We start from the raw sequence: 13,980 nt of genomic DNA, 5'->3' as shown, positions 1-13,980 counted from the left end.
GGCGACGGCACCGCGGCAAAGCGCGGCCGCCGCCGCCATCTTGGGGCTGGGCGGGGGGGCGGCACTGTGCAGGCGCGGAGCCGTGTCTGCAGACACTGCGCGTGCGCGGCCTGTCGGGGGGGGGGGGGGATTCCCGCCCTAAGGGGCACAGCCAGTGGGCATCACGAGGCTGCCTCCAGGCCAATCGTGGCTCGGGACGGGTCCTGACGGACGGTGACCCGCCGGCTGTGCGGCCAATGGCGGTGCCGGGGGAGTGGCCACGCAGCCGGCCCCAGGCGCAGCGGCCCGGCCATGGCGGTCCGTCCCGCCGCCGCTGCCGGAGCGCCGCTGCCACGGGCAGTTCCTGCGGCTGCAGCGGCTGCGCGGGGCGGGGGGCCCGGGGGTGCGGCCCCGCCGGCCGGTGCCGGACGGTCGCCGTGTTGCCCTCGGGCAGCAGTTGGGGGGGGTCCCGTTGGTCGCCCCCCCCGCAGTTCCGCGGTTGAAAATCCTCCTCAGCAACGCGCCGGGACCGCGATCGCCGCCGGTTCCGTCCCAGGTGAGCGGCGGGGGGGCGGATTGGGTAGTTCCGGAGGGTCGTGGGGGGCACGGGGCGGGTCTAGGGGTGCAGGGAGCTGTAGGGGGTTGGGGTGCAGCCGGCAGGAGGGACCAGATTGGGGGGCCCTGAGTCTCTTTGCGCGGGAGGGGAGACCACTTCATTGGTCCCTCTCCACATTAAAAATCCATAATTAAACAGTTAAATATTTTCTGTAATTAAAAATCCTGTAATCTGCATTCTGTCATTTAAAAATTCTGTGATTAAACAGTCGAATAGCCAATATCACTCTGATCGCATGACTAAATCTCTTGATTTAGGCCTCAACTCAGTTTGTTCCCACCAATAATTAATATTTCTGTGCAAAATCCTTTCATTTCCCCCCCGTGCCAGTGGGGGGGACCCAGAGGACCCGCCCAGGCTCCCCCAGGTTTGGGGGAGCAGGACTGGGGAGGGGCCACTTTTTCCCCCAGGTACAAATATAGAGACAATTTGTACAAAAACTCTAAAGTGGGGGGGACGGCAACTTGGGAACCCCCCAAAACACCACAGGGGGGTCCACATCACCCCATGTGCCCCATCACTTTTGGGGTGTCAGAGCCCCCCCCCCCCCGCACATGCAGCTGCCCCTTGGGGGTCCTGGGTGGGTTGTGAGGTCCCTGGGGGGCTGGAGGGGAGAAAGGGGTTATTGGGGGGGACCCTGGGTTTGGGGGGCGTCCCAGGGGTCCTTGTGAGTGTCCCTGTGGGGCTGGGGGGGTCTCCGTGGTTTCTGGGATCCCTGGGGGAGTCCCTGAGATCCTGGGGTTTCTCTGAGGGAAAAAAGAATTTGGAGGCTGGGAGGGAACTTTGTGAGAGGAAAAGTGAAACATTCCTTTTCCCTCTGTTTTACAAGCCCGAGCTCAGCCCCAGCTCGTTTCAGAGGTTCCGTTCAGCAGGGCCTAAAGCAATGAACCAAAAATTGTTTTAAGTTTCTTCCTCATGTCCCACCTGAATCTCCCCTCCTGCAGCTGAAAACCATCACCCCTTGTCACGTCACAACAGGCCCTGCTCAAAAGTTTCAGGATTACGTGGATCATGTCTTTGCTCAACAGGGGCCTCACTTGTGGCCTCTGCTCTGTGTGAGGGAGAAGGGAGAAAGAAACAATTTCTTTTTTTCGTTCCAAAACAAATGTTTTAACTGGATGTTGGTGCATCTTGAGATGGGCCCTTGAGTCCTCTGCAACTTCTAAATCTTTCCAAAGTGACCCTTAAACAGTATTATTCCCTGAAAATAAAAGCTTCAGAACAAATATGAGGCCTTGGTACTTATTTTAAAAACGTTCTTTAAGCTTCAATGACTGTTCGCTACTGCCCTTATCTACAGTCATGCTGAATAAAGTGATACAGGAAGCTCAATGTATTCACGAGGTGTTAATGTCGACATCTCCTTATCTGTATTCTCTCCGAGAAAGCAAAAGTAACTCCAAACACTGATACTGTCCCAGTTCTGGTGCAAGAGGAAGCTGTGGAAACCATCTTCATGTGACACATTAGCTGACGTCCCTTCCCGGCCGTTTTGCTGCAGGTCACCAGACTACCGACACCTCTGGGTTGGTCACGGACGTGATGGGAGCTGAGGGAAAACGGAAAGGGAAGGTTGGATCCCGTGGGAAATGGGGACAAGAATCAAGGACCGTGCTACTGCTGATCCTCTTCGTCACTCGTGAGGAAGGTGCCTGAGGGAGAAGAGAGAACAGCCACCGATGTCCCCCAGCGCAAGGTGGACGACGGTTCCTGGGGCAAAGAGGTGATCTGGGGCATGTGGAAAGGAAAAGATCCCGAAAACATGACAGCCCCAAGATGCCACATCCAGTGTGCAGCTTCCCCCGAGCTTCCTCCCAGCTGTGGCCAGCGGCTTCTCCTTCATTGTCAGCACTTCCTGCCCCACTGATTGCCCAGCTCGTGTTAGATGGCTGGAGAAGGTGGTTCAGAAACACCGGGCAGGACGGAGCCACCGGGCAGACCGGCACGGAGCCCTGAGAAGCCCCTGGGTCATGTGCCGTGATGGTCACAGCCTCGTGATGCTTCTGGGTGAGTGTCTCATCCTCCCCTTGCTGCTCCTCCCATACAGGTATCTTTTTTCTCATTTCTTCCCCTCTTCTTTTCCTTTCTTTCATAATTTCCCCTTCTTCTGCCTTATACCCCTCTCAAGTCTCTCTTTTGCTGCTGTCATCTCTTCTTTCTTCCTCTCTCCTTTCTGTTTTTTGATCCCCTCTTCCCTCCTGTCTTCATCATCCTGTCTCCATCTCCCTTTCCATCTCCTCCTCTCCTCCATATGTAATTAATATATATTAATATTCACATATTCTATATATTCATATAGAATTCTGTATATTCATAAAATTCATATCTTTCTTGGCTGAGCTGGTGGAGTTAGTTGTGTCCTGTCAACTGCAAATCTAAATTCTCAGGACAGGACCAATTGGGCTGAAAACTCGTTGCCATGGTGGTCCTGGAGACGTGCCCAACATGTGACACAATAAGGTCTCCCTGGAGGCTTCTCTTCTCACAGAACCCCATTCTGGTTTGGGATGAAGGGACCTCTGGAGATCATCCAGTCCAACCCCCCTGCTAACACACGGTCACCAGAGCAGATCACACAGGTCGGTCCAGATAGGTTTGAATGTCTCAGAGCAGGAGACTCCACACCCGCTCTGGGCAGCCTGGGCCAGGCTCTGGCACCTCCCAGCAAACAAGTTTCTCCTCATGTTCAGATGGACCCTCCTGTGTTTCAGTCTGTGCCCGTTGCCCCTCACCCTGGCGTTGGGCACCACTGAACAGAGTCTGGTCCATCCTCTGACACCCACCCTGACATATTGATCCCATTGATCACATCCCTCTCAGCTTCTCTTCTCCAACTGAACAGCCCCAGCTCTCTCAGTCTCTCCTGATCAGAAAGATGCTCCAGACCCCTCGGCATCTTTGTGTCCCTCCACTGGACTCCCTCCAGTAATTCCTTGTCCTTCTTAAACTGGGGAGCCCAGAACTGGACCCAGAACTCCAGATGCGGCTTCACCAGGGCGGAGCAGAGGGGGAGGATTCACCTCTCTCAACCTGCTGCTCACACTCTTCTTAATATCCCCCAGGTACCCTTGGCCTCTTGGCCACAAGGACACATTAGTGACTTGTGGCCAACCTGATGTCAACCAGAACTCCCAAGTCCTTCTCCGCAGAGCTGCTTTCCAGTGGGTCCACCCTCAAACTGTACTGGTACTGGACCCCGTCTGTCCCAGGAGATATTCCACACCACTAACATGGTGCTCATCAGTAAAAAGGGAGGGAAGGGGGGTTGGAGGGCAGCCATCGCTCAGGGTCTGCTGGATCTCCCTGTGCTTGTGGGAGCCCATGAGTTTTTGCATCACGTCTTCTATTTCCTTCTCTCTTCCTCTTTCAATTACTTATCTCACTTTTTTTTTTAATCTTAGCCCATGAGTTTTCTTACTTTTGCTCATCATATTCTTCATTCCCATCCTACTGAGGGGTGCGTGGAGCTGGTCTGCCAGCCGAGGCTGCCCCGCCACAGCTCCCCAGGCCCTCACATCTCCAATCCCAGCAACAGCCCACCTCAAGCTGGCCAGAAACCCCAAAGTTTCCTTTCTCCTACAGCCTCACTTCTTTAAGTTTCAACATACCATTTCCCACTGCCGATATCAATCAATCGCTTGGTGATCAGCAAATCATTTCTGGCAGAAGAAATAATCTCATGCAGCACGTGTCAAGTGTAACTGAAAGATAAGTTCAGGTTTCTAGATTTTTTTTTTCCCGGTGTGGCCTCACTGTCTTGTGAAATTGTTTTTAATTTTTCTTCATGATCCATCTTGGCTTTCCATGCCGCGATGGCACAAAGAGGAACCACGACCTGTGTGAATCTGTGACATTGTGGAGGGGCTGCCCCCTGGAACGGTGGTCACGAGGGACAGGCCTCCAGCGGGCAGTGGCCGCGTCAGTGATTTCTTTTCTCTCCCTTTTGCAGCCTCCTTGCACTTGTTGTCTCAACGCCGATCTCTCCTGGCTTTCCTCCAGCTGCTGCCGTTGGCTGTGTCCTCTGTGGGTAAGTGCAGCTCGACCTCTCCCAAGATGCTCTCTAGTTGGCTGGGGTTTCTAAAACAGAGGGAAAACAGATGTCTCACTTCTCCTCATGCAAAGTTTCCTCCCAACCTCCAAATCCTTTTTTTTTTTCTTCACCAGACCCCTTTTACCCCCTGCGCTCTCCACAGACCCCAGTTACCATTTCTGTTATGAAGGGGAACATCTCACTTTTCTGTGCATGGCCAAGACGATGAGGAAAATTGGCAGATTTTGATTCTTCAATCAAACTGGGGAGCATATCGACCTGCGATCACTGTACCCCCTCCCGACTGCCCGGCTGCAGCTCACAGCTACAGAAGTGTCTGCTGGCGAGTGCTCATACATGTACTTCATGGAGGACTCTGGACAGGAAATCCCTTCCAAGCGGTGCGTTCCTCTCACCGTTGAGGTTCAGGGTAGGTTGGTCTTGTCTTATGACTCAGCTGCAATTGGAGCTGATACCACGTGCCTCCCTGGAGAGCATCATCTTGGCCAATGGCCTTGTCCTTGGGTCACCAATGGACACATGGAGCTGCTCGGGCCTCTCACAAGCTTTTGTGCTCCTGGATTGCTCTGAGAAAGCAGGAATTTGTTGGCCTGACGGCTGTGTCAGCTCCAGGAAAACTTCCAGCGGGGCTTGGGGTGTATTACTTGCCTTCTTACTTTGGGCATGTGAAAATACTTATTTTCTGCACTTCAGTGAATGGAAAGAAACTGTGGAAGCTGCGCTGAGCTGAGATCCAGGGGCCTTTTTTTCTCTGCCCTTAGACAGAGACGCAAATGACCCCCACACCCTGTTTTGTCATTCAAGGCTCCCTATTTGCCTCAATAGTAATCAGAAAAAGAGTAAGCTGATTTTCTAGGCTGAGTCATGACACTGGCTTTGTGCACAGGTCCTGGTGTCAATGCGCAGCCAGTTGTTTGGATTCTGTGTTGCATTATGTTGGTTTGTTGTGTAGTTTTTGGGTTTTTTTTCATTTTTTTTCCAGCTGCTCCCGTGGCCCCAACTTTTTCCCTGGATCCTCAGCAGCAGGTTTATAGAACCGGGAACTACGTCAAGCTCCTCTGCTCCATCCCCGCCTCTCTGGATTATGTCAGAGAAGTCCCGAACTACACTGACTTTGGACTTGCCGTCTCCATCCCAGTGTCAAACCTGAAAAACTGCAACTACGATCTCGGGCTGGCGGGAGATAACTCACGGGCTCTTACAGTTGTGCCTATTTTGTGTACAAATCTGCTCGTCCCATTGGCTCAGAGAGAAGCCACTTGTGTGCACAAGCACAGGCACGTCACAAGAAGAGCCAGAGGCCACAAATGCAATTGCAAGGAGCAAGTTTTATTTTAGTTACCTCTCTACTGGGGGATCTCCAAAGCCACACCTGAGCTCCCAGGCAGAGGTGACACCAGCGGGGATGCAGGCGCTGATAAGTTTAGCCCTGCTGGAAGATCGTTAGGCCAGCTGCGCTCGCCTGTGTTTAAAGGCTTAGAGCAGATGCAGCCTCTTGCTGTGCTCTGCTCTTTCTCAAAACAAAGCAGGAATCTCAGACATGATAAGGTACCGTAGGGTTTCCCTCAGGCCTGTGTTATCTCACACAGAGGTTCTACTTGTCAAGCACACAAGGTCAGTAGAACAATTAATGTGATGTATGTGCTTTCTTTATACCCCAGCTGCGGGTCACTTGAGCGTGGTTACCTTTCTCCTCCTCGCCCAATCTTCTGCAATTCCCATGCATTCCACCCCCTCGCCCAAGGGACCATCTCTGCTGGGGCCAGAATAGCCAGAGGTGTTCGCTTGGGCGTGTAAAGTTCAGAACAGAGCAATTTACAGAGATACCCAACAAACACATATACATATATAAAGAGAGAAAAGGAGCAAATATATGTGTGCAATAATAGGTTGCATCTGGCATCCCGTCTGTCTTCTCAAGGAATGAGATGAGTCTTTCAGCCAGGCACTGTCAGTGAATTGCTTCATTTGATGTGTTAGTCCCACAAGTATTTAGGTGTTATCTTCCATTCTGACTAGTTCATTAGCTGTCTTGAAGCAGCACTTGCCTTAAAAAATCAGGGCAGCATCTGCAGCCACTACCTACCCAAGGAAAAAGAACAATGAGAAACATTAATGTGAAAAAAAAACAACAAACAAAACCCCTTGGCATAATACATATCTGTAGCAGAGCTATTGCGTTACTAAATGACAGTAAGAGATCTGCAGCTGTTAGTCTTGTGGAGATGTGTCCTGCATATTATACTTGTGACATGGGGTTACAAGCCACGACGAGAATCTCTGATAAGCGAGGAAAACAGGGGCGTCTTCTCCTTCCAGTAACACATACGCTGTTGCTCCAGCTCCTTCAGCTGGTATCACTCCGGGTTTGACAACCTGCTGTGGGGTAATTACCCACACAGACTGGAAAGCCATGGCCTGTGCTTTCTCAGATTGAACTTCAACATGACGTTGGGTCCGCGACACAAATAACACCGTTCCAATGCTGTCTCCTCTAGACAAAGCACAAGTAGTCACTGAAGATACCTGAAATACAAGAACTCAAGAGTCCGATATTAGCAAAGGATGCAACATAAGAGGAGAAGTCAGAGAACACAACCATACAGCATTCTCAGGAGTTATTATGTGGACTTTCACATCCAGATTAATAGGTTGCAGTCCCACTTTGCGATCCATTGGGGTGAATAATTCCATTTCCCCTGTAGTTAGTATTTTGGAAGAAATGCCATCTGGAAGGATTTCAATCTGCACCATGTTTTGCACTGGGGGTGTTGCAATGCGATCATAGAGTGTTTGATTATGGATATTCCAACTGTTAAGCGAAAAAACTGCTTTAGTCAGATGTGGGCTCCAATGTTGCAAAGTTTTAGTACCGGTTAGTTTCTTCAGTTGTTCCTTCAACATCCCGTTCATCCTTTCAATTAAACCATTGGCCTGGGGATGATATGCAATGTGGAACAACCAGTCTATCCCTAACCCTCAAGCCCAGTCTTGTACATTACGTCCACTAAAGCATGTCCCTTGGTCACTCTGTATTTGATGGGGAGGTCCATAGTGATGGATGAGTTGTTCTAGCGCCTCAATCGTATTATGCTGATTAGCATGTTTAGTGGGTTTGGCAAATAATAGCCCTGACACTGTATCCGCAGCAGTGAATACATATTGCCACCCCCTAGATGGGGGTAAGGGGCCCACATAATCAACTTGCCAGGTATTCAAAGCCCACTGACCACGCTTTATCTGTCCCCACGGCCTACATAGTGCTCTCAGGCGTAACTGTGTACAAGTAGCGCAGTTATGTGCACATGACATATAAGCATGTAGTGGCAAAGGGGTTTGGTTATGAGCAACGTCCCATGCACGTGCAGTAGAAGCCGAGCGATGACCACAAGCAAAATGTGCATTTAAAGCCTGAGCATGTATGTCGGCAGAGGTCGTCTCATCTACCTCTCTGTTGTTCTGTGACTCAAGTGAGTCATCTTTTTGATGAGCTGAAACATGTCTCCCTTTCCAAGGAGATGTCTGTGCATGCTGCCCAATTTGTTGCCATATATCTGCCCCCTATATAGGATATCTCTGTACATGCCAATCGTCCTGGGCCCAGCAGGGCAACCAGATTGTGAGACTTTTATACACTACCCGACTATCAGTATATAAATAATGTGTCCTCCCTTCCAGGATAGCAAGGAATGCTGCAATCAGTTCAGCCCACTGACTAGAGGCCTGCACACTTGTTTGCCATAGTATTATGCCTGGTAAGTGCACTCTCTGCTGGGTTAAGAACTGGCTGGAGGGCCGGGCCCAGAGAGCGCTGGTGAATGGGGCTGCATCCAGCTGGTGGCCAGTCACTGGTGGTGTCCCCAGGGGTCAGTGTTGGCTCCAGTCCTGTTTAACATCTTTATTGACGATTTAGATGAGGGGACTGAGACCATCATCAGCAAATTTGCTGATGACACCAAGTTGGGAGGGAGTGTGGACCTGCTGGAAGGCAGGAGGGGGCTCTGCAGAGGGATCTGGATGGACTGGAAAAATGGGCTGATTCCAATGGGATGAAGTTCAATAAGGCCAAGTGCCGGGTGCTGCACTTTGGCCACAACAACCCCCTGCAGTGCTCCAGGCTGGGCACAGAGTGGCTGGAGAGCAGCCAGACAGAAAGGGACCTGGGGGGACTAATGGACAGGAAGCTCAACATGAGCCAACAGTGTGCCCAGGTGGCCAAGAAGGCCAATGGTGTCCTGTCCTGTATCAAAACCAGCGTGGTCAGCAGGACAAGGGCAGTGATCCTTCCCCTGTGCTCTGCATTGGGGAGGCCACACCTGGAGTATTGTGTTCAGTTCTGGGCCCCTCAGCTCAGGAAAGAGATTGAAGTGCTGGAGCGGGTCCAGAGAAGAGCAACACGACTGGTGAGGGGACTTAAGCAGAAGACCTGTGGGGAGAGGCTGAGGGAGCTGGGGTTGTTTAGTCTGGAGAAGAGGAGGCTTAGAGCTGAGCTCAGCACTCTCTAGAACTACCTGAAGGGCAGTTCTAGCCAGGTGGGGATTGGTCTCTTCTCCCAGGCATCAGCAATAGAACAAGGGGGCATGGGCTTCAACTCTGCCCGGGGAAATTTAGGCTGCAGATTAGAAAGAAATTCTTTACAGAGAGAGTGGTCAGGCATTGGAATGGCTGCCCAGGGAGGTGCTGGACTCACCGTCCCTGGAGGTTTTTAAACTGAGATTGGACATGGCACTTAGTGCCATGATCTAGTCAATGGACTGGAGTTGGACCAAGGGTTGGACTGGATGATCTCTGAGGTCTTTTCCAATCCAGTCGATTCTGTGATTCTGTGAACCTGGGGTTGTTCCTGCCCAGATTCAAGACTCTGCACTTTCCCGTGTTATATTTCATTAAATTTTTTCCCGCCCAACTCTCCAGCCTGTCCAGGTCTCTGATGGCAGCACAGCTTCCAGTGTCACCACTGCTCCCAGCTTGGTGTCACCAGCAAACTTGCTGGTAGTGCACTCATCCAGGTCATTGATGACTATATTGAATAATAGAGGCCCAGCACTGCCCCCTGAGGCACTGCACTGGTTACAGGCCCCAGCTGGACTCTGCCCCATTGAACACCACTCTCTGGCTTCTTCCCTTCAGCCAGTTCGCAGTCCATCTCATTCAGGAGTTCCCACCTCTCCTGATTAAATGTCCCTGTCCAAGGACAACTTTTCAGCAGACTGTGTGGACATTTGCCCTTCCCAGTGCTCTCAGGTTTCTCCTGCACTTGCTCTTTGGTCATTCAGTGGCCTCTCAACTGTCTAGTTTCTGCTTTGAGCTTCAGGGAGTTACAAACTTGCCCCAAACTGCGGGCGTCCCTGGAGCCCATTGAGGACGAGACCTGGAGCGTGAGCCTGAGCCAGCAGCTGAGCCAGCAGCTGGGCAGCTCTGCCCCCGGCTCCTGGGAGAAGGTTTGTCTCCTGCCCCACACCGGGACTCTGCCCACACCGGCAGTTTTCGCTGCCTCACCCCCAAACTGCGCTCCCCCCGTGCTGCCCCGGCCTGGCACTGCGGGCGGTCCCGCCTGCTCCTGGGGGAGTCGGGTCAGTCCTGGGCCAGCCCCCTCCTGATAGATCAGGCTGTGACCGCATCTCGGGCTCAGCCTCTTCTCGTTCAGCTTTTCCTCTACAAGGCTCTCGGGACAGCGCTGGCAGGTTGTCGGGACCTCAGCCACGTCCAAGGGCAGGTGCTGAGGTTCCTCCAGGACACAGACTCTGTGGAGCTCTCTGAGACCCAGGTGAGGTGATGCTCATGTCCTGAGCATCCTCTGCCTGTTCCTGGGGCAGAGGGAGGGCTGGTCCTGGCCCTGCTCCAGACCTCCCTGATGTGCCCATCGCTGCTGATTCCCCCTTATTGCGTCGTCCTGCCTGGCCATTGTCACTGGCCATGGCTGAGTGCCCGGGCTGGAGCCCACTCCCCATTTCCCTGTGGGTGCAGGGGATGATTTCTGTGGTGTCCCATGCTGCTGACACCCACTTCAACCTGGTCTTGGACACAATGACTGCTTTCACCAGAGACAGGTTTTATGAGACTTCCACGGGCTGGAAGGTAAAAGATCCAGGGTTTGCTCTATGGCTTTCCTTTTTGTGACCTTATTTTCACTTCTACACCTTCTGTAGCCAAACTGTGGCAGCTGTGTTTATATCAGCCCTCTTGTAAGAGCTGCCCAAGACCTGTGTTTCAGAGGGGATGTCCCGGCATTGGGGCCCCTGAGCTGTGTTGGGAAGGGCAGCGGTAAATCCGCCAGCAGTGTGTGCGATGCGGGCTGCTCCCTGCTCCCCATCCCGTGCCGGAGCCCCGGCTGCAGGACGGGAACAGCTCCCGGCCCCGGAGCTCGCAGCTCGAGGAGCTGCCGGGAGGTGCCCAGGGAAGGAAGGAGCTGGTGAGGGTGCGGGGCAGGACCGGGGCTGACGTCTGGGGACATCTCTGTTGTCACAGGCACAGCCGCCGCAGGGCACAGAGAGACCTCGGGCCACTCGTGCTGCTCTGATGCGCGTGTACGGCGGCATCGCCCTGCGTGCCCCCAGGGAGCAGCTGCTCGCCACGTGGATAGAGAGACCATGGGCACCATCCTGCGGCTCTCCAGAGTCACACAGAGGGTAGGAGCACGAGCCGTGCAGGGACAGGGACGCCTGGGTGCCCTCGTTCCAGCCCCTTGGGGCCGGCGTGTACCAAGATGGTCAAACTCCTTCTAAAGATCCCCCAAGGAAGGGTTTGTCCTCAACATCCAGATGCAAACCCCTGTGTGTCCCCCTGCCCATGCTCCTCTTCCACCTCTCAGCCCTGCAGAGAGTTCAAGGGGTGCTTTGCTCTGTTTGCCCTCAGGAGATGCAGCTCAAGCTCGTCCTGGTGCAGAGTGTCACTGAGGTCAGCTCTGCCATCCAGGCTGTGGGTGATGCTGGCAGCTTTGAGCTGTCCTCGAAGCAAGGAGGTGACACAGCCCCTGCTGGTGAGTGCCTGTAGCAGGGACAGTCACACGGGGGAGCTTTGGGCTGCACTTTCCCCCGAGGGGCGATGGTCTCTGGGCTTCACGCGAGCTCCTGGAGCTGTGTCCTGAGCTGGGGGCCCTGGGGTGCAGGGTGGCTGTGGAGCAGGGTCCCCCCCGTGGTGCCTTTGGGGACCCGTGGGGTGACGGGGCAGTGTCTGCCCAGGCCTGGCAGCAGAGCCTGTCCCGGGGGAGGCAGGAGGGCCGTCCCGTGTCCGTGTCCACTGACAACTCTGCGCCTGTGTCTCTGTGACTTGCAGGACCGGATCAAGGGGGAGCCTGCGGACTCCCTGGTGTACCGAGCGTTTCAGGCCCTGGAGGAGTTGAGGTGAGGGCTGTTCCCGGCTCTGGGGACTCCCCGTGTGCCCCATCCCAGCTGGCCAGGGCAGCCCCAGCGGTGTTGAGCTGCTGGGGCTGTGGAGCAGGAGGGTGCTCCCCACTTTGGGTGTCTCCTGAGCCCCAGGGGTTCCTTACCCTGGGGTGGGGGTTTGCTGCTGCCCGGGGGGAGGCAGGAGCTGCTGGAGCTGAGGGCGGCGCTTGCTGGCAGGGGCTGGGGGGTGGGTTTGGGGCCCTCGATAAGGTGAACCCGATCATGGTTTGAGCCACTCTGGAGAGCGCTGGTAAATCCCCTTTCTCTTTTCTCTCCCTTTTTCCTCTGGCCAGCAAGCTGAGGCCAGCGCTGAGCAGGGAGGAGAACCGCAGCCTGCGGGCCGTGTGCTGCCGGGCCGACCCGTCCTCTCCTTCCCAGCAGGGGATGAAGAGGGGCAGGACGGTGCGGGCAGCTCTGAACATGCAGGTACCGCGGGGCAGTGCCGCCACCCCGGGTCAGGATCCCCCCGGTGTGCCCTGGCAGCCCCCGTGACGCAGAACCTCAGCTCTCCTCTCCTGCTTCCAGCTGCTGCACAGGAGAAGTGCTGGAGGTCTGGGCCACCTCCTGGAGACTCTCCTGGCGGCAGAGGAGCCCTCGGCTGGCTCTGCCCATCCTGCCGTTCAGCTGCTGCAGGGCTGCACAGCCAGGCTTTCCAAGACAGCCAGTTTAAGCGTATTCTATTCAAAAGAAAGAAGCCTTTGTACACTCTGAGTTTACAGTTCTGTTCGGAAAGGCCACGAGTTAGTACAGGTGGATCAACATTATGTAAATGCCATAGAACAAATTGTGGCTACTGTTGTTTATCTGCTACAATTTCTGTAGCATTTTTAGGCAATTTTAGAAGTCGACTCTTGTCAGGAATCCAGGACCTTGTGCTGACCTGCATATTGCTCCTTCTGCACGTTGTCTTCGATTAATGCTGACCTGAGGGATTTATCTGCAGTACGACACGGTGTAGATACCAAATCAGGTCTGGAAGCCATCTCAGGAGATGGATTAGCTCATCATTACATCAAAAACAGAAGGAATGCTACTTCCTTGTTTCCTGTGCTTATGTAATAAGGCACATATGTGGTAGTAACAGAGTCCGTGGCCCCTGTACTTCATGTGCTTATAATAGAGTAAAAAATCAATTGTTAAAATTAAACTGGTTTCAGGTTTTCTGTTTTAATTACTTTTCCAATTTCACTCTCTGTGTTTTTCTTTATCACTGGAGCCCAACCCCACTCACTGTCCCGCGACTGGGGACTCCAGACAATGGGACACAGACACGGGGGCGGCTGCACAGTGGAACTCAGCGGACTTGAGAACCACTCAGCTGTGTGAGGATCAGACACGTACAGAGCAACTTTGCTTCTTAAATGACGAGGATGATGTGCTTTGTTTTGGAAGACGTCAGATTTGCATTTCAGCATTCCTGGCAGATCTGCAGCTTGATAAAGACCTCAGGCTGTTTGGTTTAATCAGACTTTTGTAGATCCCACCTTCACTGGTCAAAGCACCGGCTGCCAATGTGTTTTCTGGTGTTGTCACTGCTTTCTGAACAAAGACGGCAGAGGCAGCAGCTCTACTGGTGGTGTCTGTTTATTGAAACATGGGTATCTACAGGAACTTTAACCTGAAAGCTCAGAAAGCTGTGGTCCGTGGTATATCTTTGTAATGTGTGTAGATTCTTCTGCAGATATTCTTATGCCAACGAGCACGGAACGTTTGTGAGTGTGAACTGCCGTGCAGTTAGAAGGAAGAAAGATGTGTGAGCTAAAGCAGCAGGAAGGCTGCAGCCGTGTAAGCCGGGGGTGCAAACGGCACGAAACGGGCTGCAGCGGCGGAGCCCTCGGTCCCGGGCCGTCCCGGGCAGGCGGCGGAGCCCTCGGTCCCGGGCCGTCCCGGGCCGTCCCGGGCAGGCGGCGGAGCCCTCGGTCCCGGGCCGTCCCGGGCAGGCGCAGCCC

The 13,980-nt window shown here is 53.7% G+C and overlaps 1 protein-coding gene across 1 annotated transcript; it reads left to right on the top strand.

Annotated features, from left to right (window-relative positions):
* Nucleotides 1–219: 219 nt before the first annotated feature.
* On the top strand, nucleotides 220–13,209 carry LOC309445362 (uncharacterized protein). Its single transcript, XM_082064059.1, has 8 exons — nucleotides 220–535; nucleotides 1,984–2,602; nucleotides 4,545–4,622; nucleotides 4,760–5,055; nucleotides 5,629–8,401; nucleotides 11,502–11,625; nucleotides 11,922–11,989; nucleotides 12,325–13,209. The coding sequence occupies exons 6-8, from the start codon at nucleotides 11,572–11,574 to the stop codon at nucleotides 12,521–12,523; spliced, it is 321 nt and encodes a 106-aa protein (XP_081920185.1). The 5' UTR covers nucleotides 220–535; nucleotides 1,984–2,602; nucleotides 4,545–4,622; nucleotides 4,760–5,055; nucleotides 5,629–8,401; nucleotides 11,502–11,571; the 3' UTR covers nucleotides 12,524–13,209.
* The last annotated feature ends 771 nt before the right edge of the window (nucleotides 13,210–13,980 follow it).

The sequence above is a fragment of the Streptopelia decaocto genome, assembly GCF_964273445.1.
Source record: "Streptopelia decaocto genome assembly, chromosome: 13".
Taxonomy (NCBI): Eukaryota; Metazoa; Chordata; class Aves; order Columbiformes; family Columbidae; genus Streptopelia; species Streptopelia decaocto.
Note: the sequence above shows the minus strand (reverse complement) of the source record. Positions and strands in the feature narration are given on the sequence as shown.

Bases quoted from the DNA above. Each gene is read 5' to 3' on its own strand.
- LOC309445362 (XM_082064059.1), top strand. From the start codon at position 11,572: ATGCTGGCAGCTTTGAGCTGTCCTCGAAGCAAGGAGGTGACACAGCCC. The intron at 11,626-11,921 runs GTGAGTGCCTGT...TGTGACTTGCAG, and splicing joins AGGTGACACAGCCCCTGCTG to GACCGGATCAAGGGGGAGCC. The intron at 11,990-12,324 runs GTGAGGGCTGTT...TCCTCTGGCCAG, and splicing joins CAGGCCCTGGAGGAGTTGAG to CAAGCTGAGGCCAGCGCTGA.